The sequence below is a fragment of the Lolium rigidum genome, chromosome 5, assembly GCF_022539505.1.
Source record: "Lolium rigidum isolate FL_2022 chromosome 5, APGP_CSIRO_Lrig_0.1, whole genome shotgun sequence".
NCBI classification, from domain to species: Eukaryota; Viridiplantae; Streptophyta; class Magnoliopsida; order Poales; family Poaceae; genus Lolium; species Lolium rigidum.
Genome location: NC_061512.1, coordinates 254,363,900 through 254,371,668, shown reverse-complemented (window position 1 = coordinate 254,371,668; position 7,769 = coordinate 254,363,900). Strand labels below are relative to the sequence as shown.

The 7,769-nt window shown below is 45.1% G+C and overlaps 1 protein-coding gene across 3 annotated transcripts; it reads left to right on the top strand.

Moving 5' to 3' along the window:
* The first annotated feature begins 4,792 nt into the window (after positions 1 to 4,792).
* On the top strand, positions 4,793 to 5,799 carry LOC124652840. Of its 3 annotated transcripts, none has more exons than XM_047191883.1 (2): positions 4,793 to 4,888; positions 5,248 to 5,799. In XM_047191883.1, exon 2 carries the CDS (start codon positions 5,278 to 5,280, stop codon positions 5,581 to 5,583), a length of 306 nt encoding a protein of 101 aa, XP_047047839.1. In that variant the 5' UTR covers positions 4,793 to 4,888; positions 5,248 to 5,277; the 3' UTR covers positions 5,584 to 5,799. The 3 variants fall into 3 exon arrangements, with proteins under 3 accessions (XP_047047839.1, XP_047047840.1, XP_047047838.1); XM_047191884.1 differs by having other exon boundaries at positions 4,841 to 4,888; positions 5,251 to 5,799; XM_047191882.1 differs by having other exon boundaries at positions 4,855 to 4,888; positions 4,992 to 5,799.
* The last annotated feature ends 1,970 nt before the right edge of the window (positions 5,800 to 7,769 follow it).

Genomic DNA, 7,769 nt, shown 5'->3' with positions numbered 1-7,769 from the left:
AACCATGTTTCTGGGGACGCCATCAACTATTACACCTTTGTTGAATATCATGTGAGTTGCTATGCATGTTCGTCTTGTACGAAGTAATGGCGATTTTCATGATCAAATGGTTTGAGTATGCATACTTGTTAGAGAAGAACATTGGACCGCTAACTAAAGCCATGATTCATGGTGGAAGTTTCGAGTTTGGACAATTAATCCTCAATCTCTTATGAGAATATTAATTGTTGTTGAATGCTTATGCATTAAAGAGGAGTCCATTATCCGTTGTCTATGTTGTCCCGGTATGGATGTCTAAGTTGAGAATAATCAAAAGCGAGAAATCCAATGTGAGCTTTCTCCTTAGACCTTTGTACAGGCGGCATAGAGGTACCCCTTTGTGACACTTGGTTGAAACATATGCTATGCAATGATAATCCGTGTTAATCCAAACTAATTAGGACAAGGTGCGAGCACTATTGGTATACTATGCATGAGGCTTACAACTTATAGGATATCTTATACATAACACATATGCTTTATTACTACCGTTGACAAAATTGTTTCTATGTTTTCAAAATGAAAAGCTCTAGCACAAATATAGTAATCAATGCTTCCCTCTGCGAAGGGCCAATCTTTTACTTTATTGTTGAGTCAGTTTACCTATTCCTTTTATCCCAGAAGCAAACACTTGTATCAACTGTGTGCATTGATTCTTACATGTTTACCTATTGCACTTGTTATATTGCTTTGTGTTGAAAATTATCCATGAGATAAATATGTTGAAGTTGAAAGCAACCGCTGAAACTTATATCTTCCTTTGTGTTGCTTCAATACCTTTACTTTGAATTTATTGCTTTATGAGTAACTCTTATGCAAGTCCTATTGATGCTTGTCTTGAAAGTATTATTCATGAAAAGTCTTTGCTATATGATTCATTTGTTTACTCATTATCTTCATCATTGCTTTGAATCGCTGCATTCATCTCATATGCTTTACAATAGTATGATCAAGATTATGATAGCATGTCACTTCAGAAATTATCTTTGTTATCGTTTACCTACTCGAGGGCGAGTAGGAACTAAGCTTAGGGATGCTTGATACGTCCCAAACGTATCTATAATTTCTTATGTTCCATGCTACTTTTATGATGATACTCACATGTTTTATACACATTATATGTCATTATTATGCATTTTCCGGCACTAACCTATTGACGAGATGCCGAAGAGCCAGTTAATGTTTTCTGTTGTTTTTGGTTTCAGAAATCCTAGTAAGGAAATATTCTCGGAATTGGACGAAATCAACGCCTAGGGTCCTATTTTTCCACGAAGCTTCCAGAAGACCGAAAGGATCAAGAAGTGGGGCCACGAGGCGACGACACGCCAGGGCGGCGCGGCCTAGGCCACGGCCGCGCGGCCCTGTTGTGTGGGTCCCTCGTGACGCCCCTTGACCTGCCCTTCCGCCTACTTAAAACCTTCGTCGCGAAACCCCGGTGCCGAGAGCCACGATACGGAAAACCTTCCGGAGACGCCGCCGCCGCCAATCCCATCTCGGGGGATTCAGGAGATCGCCTCCGGCACCACTGCCGGAGAGGGGAATCATCTCCCGGAGGTCTCTTCATCGCCATGATCGCCTCGGATCGATGTGTGAGTAGTTCACCCCTTGACTATGGGTCCATAGCGGTAGCTAGATGGTTGTCTTCTCCTCATTGTGCTATCATGTTAGATCTTGTGAGCTGCCTATCATGATCAAGATCATCTATTTGTAATGCTACATGTTGTGTTTGTTGGGATCCGATGAATATTGAATACTATGTCAAGTTGATTATCAATCTATCATATATGTTATTTATGTTCTTGCATGCTCTCCGTTGCTAGTAGAGGCTCTGGCCAAGTTGATACTTGTGACTCCAAGAGGGAGTATTTATGCTCGATAGTGGGTTCATGCCTCCATTAAATATGGGACAGTGACAAAAAGTTCTAAGGTTGTGGATGTGCTGTTGCCACTAGGGATAAAACATCGATGCTTTGTCTAAGGATATTTGTGTTGATTACATTACGCACCATACTTAATGCAATTGTCTGTTGTTTGCAACTTAATACTGGAAGGGGTTCGGATGATAACCTGAAGGTGGACTTTTTAGGCATAGATGCATGCTTGATAGCGGTCTATGTACTTTGTCGTAATGCCACGATTAAATCTCATAGTACTCATCATGATATATGTATGTGCATCGTTATGCCTTCTTTATTTGTCAATTGCCCAACCGTAGTTTGTTCACCCAACATCTGTTTATCTTATGGGAGAGACACCACTAGTGAACTGTGGACCCCGGTCCTATTCTTTACATCTGAAATACAATTTGCTGCAATTGTTCTTTACTGTTCTTCGCAAACAATCATCATCATCCACACTATACATCTAATTCTTTGTTTACAACAAGCCGGTGAGATTGACAACCTCACTGTTACGTTGGGGCAAAGTACTGTGATTGTGTTGTGCAGGTTCCACGTTGGCGCCGGAATCCCTGGTGTTGCGCCGCACTACACTCCGCCACCAACAACCTTCAACGTGCTTCTTGGCTCCTACTGGTTCGATAACCTTGGTTTCTTACTGAGGGAAAACTTGTTGTTGTGCGCATCACACCTTCCTCTTGGGGTTCCCAACGGACGTGTCAACTACGCGCATCAGCCACCACCACCGTATCCTGTGCTATCCCCAATCCTAGGGTTTGGGCAAGGAAACAACATGGATGGCGGCGTTGTTGCTCATCGAGAGAACAACGGGATAGTGCGGGGCTGCCGAAGCTGGGAGAGAGGGAGGAGGGCTGGGAGGGCAAGGTGCGCCGACGGTGAGTTACTCGGGAGCTCGCTCGCCTGTGGTGGGAGAGTCGTAGTCTTCGGGAAGAAAAAGCCTCCCTCCCCTCGTACCGCGTCGGGACACAAATTCCAGGCTAATATAGAGCTCTCGCCCTCCGAATTTGGGAATGTAGAAAACGCACCCGCGCGGTTCTAGGCTGGAATTGCCTCCAGTTTCTAGACCCTAATTCTAGACACACCCAAACAGCTGAATTTGTGGCCTAAATTCCAATTCCACAATTCTAAAGCCTAATTATGTGCATCCAAACACAGTGTTAGTGTATTCTATGCAGCATCGATCTTGGTCTGTTAGTACCGGTCATCCTGAGCAGTAGTACTGTTCCTGGCACCTCTTGCTATTCATCCTTCACTTCCATGCTTCCCTAACCTCGGCCCCTCGGGCTTCCATGGGATCCTTACTTCCCTACATACTTGTCGATGCACCCCTATTATTCTCATATGACAAAGTATGAAATAGGGAAGAAGCCCAACCTAAGGCCCGACGGTCTTTTGCAGTGATGGGACAGGCCAAGGCTTGAAAGTTAGGCCCAGTAGTGTCCCGGTCGAGTCCGGGCTTGAGCTTCTTTTCCATTGTCCTTTGTTAGGCCTGGCCAGAAGAATGCTCAGATATAGCCATACATGACCCTTTAAACTCAGCTTTCCATGTCCTTGTTGATCCTCATCGACATGATATACCTCTTTTATAATACATTTAGGCACCATATCAACAATTACCTGATCCTTTTGATCCAGCTTTGTATGCTTTCATTAATCCTCATCAGCAGGATAAATGTTATCCATATTGTGGTTGTATTGTTGTTGCTAGGTCTGGAATGGTGTAACAGGGTCTTTATTTTTTAGTTTTCTTTACTTGTTTTAGCTGTGTGCATCCGTTCTGCCACTAGGATCGGACGTTGTTGCAGAAACTGCGCGTATTTGGTATCTTTTTATATTAATGTATTCCCTTTATCCAAAAAGGATAAATGTTATCACTCTGTTTCATAATCTCCTGTTTTAGCGAACTAAAATAGTTTGCTAAAACTGCTTATAGATATATTCGGCTATTGCGTGGGCCAGATGATGCCGACCAGGTACACTAAAAAGCATAACCGTAGACGAAATTTTCGATTAGCCCCTACTGATAGGGGTGGAAATTGGTAGTGGATAGTCCATATTATCCGTATTATCTGACATTTGTATTCGAGAAATTAAAAATGGAAGTGGTAATATCCGGATCCAGAAGTCTGTGGAAATGGATATGGTAAATATCCGGATCCATTTTACAAAAAGCAAATACAAATATGGTTTTGAATTTTGAAGCAAATGTGGATATGGAAATTGATATATCCGTATCCGAATAAGATTATATCAGCCAATTTTAGTAATTTGACCCCAATATGCCAATTATCTACGTAGAGAAACTAACAAATCGGCCAAATATTCTTTTATGTCATTTTATTTGAAACTACTATGCATTATATCAGCATATTTATCCCTCTACCATTCTATAGTTGGCTCATTATAAGACATGAATCTATTATTTTGTTATATTCATATCCGTTCCGAGTCGAGAAAACATCCGATGGGTATTCGTATTCAAGTAACATCCACTTCAAATTCGTATTCAGCAACATCCGTTTCCACATTCGAATTCCACATTCGTATTCGTTTTTGAAATATGGAAACGGATATGGAAATAACACTATTCAATCCGCATGCATCCGATCCGTTTCCAGCCCTACCTGCTGATCCCTGCCGTGTCTTCTGGACGGCGAGGGTGCCGTTGTCATTCCGCTCACCGGTGGTAACGTATTTGATCAGGTTAGGCCGTACGCACACAGCGACAGAGCCACAAGGGCTGCTGGCGATGTGGTGGGCCCGTGGGCCCCGCGGGTTGGGTGGAGAGGTGAGTGGAATCCCGGGCAGAGCAGGCCTGCCCCTGCCCGTGGGCAGCTCCTCCTCCGAGGCCGCTATAAGAAAGGGCGCCAAGTCCTGAGTAACGCAGTTTGCCGGCCGTCTCTTCCTCTTGCGGTCCTTCTTCCTCATAGGTAGCGTCTTCGACTCTAATCTTCTCCCAAAGTCTCCACTCTCATCTTCTCTCAACGTCTCCACTCTTATCTTGTGGACTAATATACTACTAGTATATGACAGATAAGATAGCAGACGCTTATCTCTTCTTTCTTTGTCGTCGCCGGGCAAATTCTGCACAAGATCGAGCACGACTCATTCTGTTGCTCGATGCTCGATTCCTTGTCCGTTCTTTGTAGTACTGGTTGCTAGTAGAGCGATTGCTGTGGACATGACACGGATCGAATTCGCATAATTAATTTTCAAATGTGTTTTGCTCAGTATCTTCCGGACTCATGAACTGGAGTCTTGACATCTCTTCTCCTTTTGGCATCTGCAGCAGATCAGAGAGGGCGAGCCGCAGAAACTAATGGCGTCCAACTTCGTCGACACTACCGGCGAGGAGGGTACCTTCCGCAGCACGACCCCCACGGGAGCCGCGGCGTCCTCCCCGCGCGTGATGCGCCGGAGCTTCTCATCCGCGTCCTCGGGCAGCCACGGCGGCGGCGCGGGCAGGTGTGTCTGCGCGCCAGCGACGCACGCAGGATCGTTCAAGTGTCGCTTTCACCGCACCAACTCCCAGGGCCACGGGCACCCCAACCCTTCCCCTCCGGTCTCTCCGGCCGGGGCCTCCGCCGCGTCCCCGCCGGAATCGTCCCCCACCTCCTCGCAGTGACGCACCCCACTGGACTATCGTCAGACCAAGAAATCAAGAAGACAAAAGGAGATGGGAAGCAAGAACATCGTAGTATTATATCATCAGAAGGGAGTTTATTTTTACTATTTCCCTTGTTGTGATCTCCATGCTATTGGACTTCTTTTTCTTCTCTTTTTGATGTGTTGGATTGGAACTCTCTATCTATCTATGATGGCATGCCTTCTTGCTTTGCGCGAAGTGATTCCACCCCCTTTCTATTGGACTAGTATAATCTAGGAAATGGGAAGAAAGGGCCATCTATTTCTAGTGGAGGTGGGTCTTCTTGCTACATATGTATAATTACCATCCTGAGATCCTCTGAACTTTTGAGCTATCATGTCCAACCTTTGGTGGCGGTGGTTGTTGATTACAACATGTATGTCCGATAAGGATGCTGATTACAACTTGTGCATTTGTCAGCAGTGTCTGGAACCCTACGTTTGTAGATCATACTATCAGATGGGTCTCTTTCGGTTCAAGACATGGACCCCTTCTATAGAAATCTTTTGCTGTGACGGGAAGGAGACGACCTGATGCCGAAATCCAGGAGATAAGGAGTGAAGATGACGACTTACTGGTTCCAATGGTGGTTTCTGGCTCAATCTTCCCCTAATTTTCCTGTTCCAGTTTTGGTTGGGCTGCTTGAGCATGACGGATTCGGAGATCATTCACTGTTCCTATCTGTTTACGAGTTTTCGGTATATTTCACTACCATCCAGGTTCGCCTGGGGGAAAGGTGCCCACTACGGCACTACCATGGACCATCGTGGGGTTCCGACGACAGCGCACAGAATGAGATAAGATATTTATTCAGATCCATAGACCCGTGACGCCGTGACCCTGATGATTTTGATTAGTCCAGGTAAATGTTTTTCTCATTATCAGTTACAAGGGCGGCTCCACCGGCGGGAGCAAACGAATCGAGATTGTCTGTTTTGGTCCTGGCAAGCAGGAGCAAAGAAGGAACTGACCCAATGACAAACGGACGGAGGCGTGTGAACAGACTCATTCGGCCCAAAATTTGGTTGAAATACGTTTGCGCGGAGAGCATTGGCGGGTGTCCCCCCGTGCTCTCACCCCGCACGCCAGTGGCACACAAATCACTTGACCTAGATTGCACCCTTTCCTCTGCGCCACGACGCTTCTGGCCCGTCCATCTCCGTTGTCGATACCGCCCAATTTGGCCTCTGCTTGACAGAGGCCAGTCCATTGGCCGGCCGCCTTGCCCCCACTTGTGGTCTCGAAAGGTCCACTTCATCATCCGTCAACTCGAGCCCACCCGCCAACATCGATGCACATGGCTTGTTTGGCTATTTGCACGTTTGAGGTATAAAACTTGGTCTATCGGCCATTTATGTTGGCATAGATATTCACTTGTGATAATTTATATGACCATTGTCTCATGTTGTACGTACATGAATCTCAGTAGCTCAATCGAGTATTTTTACAAGAATTCCATCGACACATCATCGGATGATGTCTCAGACGGTGATACCAAAAAGATGATGGTCGTGACGGCCCTCGCACATCTATCCTGACTAGTCCACACTTGTAAAACAATTCGCGCTCCTAAAGAAGAGAAAAAAAGGTTTGCCAAACAATAAATAAGAAGCTTGTAGGAAGGATGTGGAGCAGCCATTTGGTGTGCTCCAGTCTCGGTGGGCTATTGTTCGTCACTCTGCTAGAACTTAGACGAGTGAGAACATGTGGGAGGGGATGACTCCTTGTGTAATCATGCACAACATGACCATTGATGATGAGCATGATGATAGCCTCCATGATCAATGGTGGCAATTTCAAGGTGAATTGGTTGAGCTGCAGTCTAGGCTAGCAACTTGTCGTAACCCAACATACCATTGCATGTTGTAGATGCAATTCATTGACATAACACTTTTGAAAGTACCAATTCACAAATATTGCATCAGTGTATAACATAAATATTGTAGGTCTACATATCAAACACTTATTATTACAAGTCAAAAGTGTACCAATACTTCGATATCCTCATGGGTATAATGACTATACCACTCCAACTCAACTCCGATTCTAAACAACCATTGGAACTCAGTAGTTTATTTAAGTAAGGTTCTAGGTTGCTCGGTTCCTCTACAACTACGCGGACTCTTCCTACTGCTCGGTCTCGATCTCCACAATTTCTGTAGACT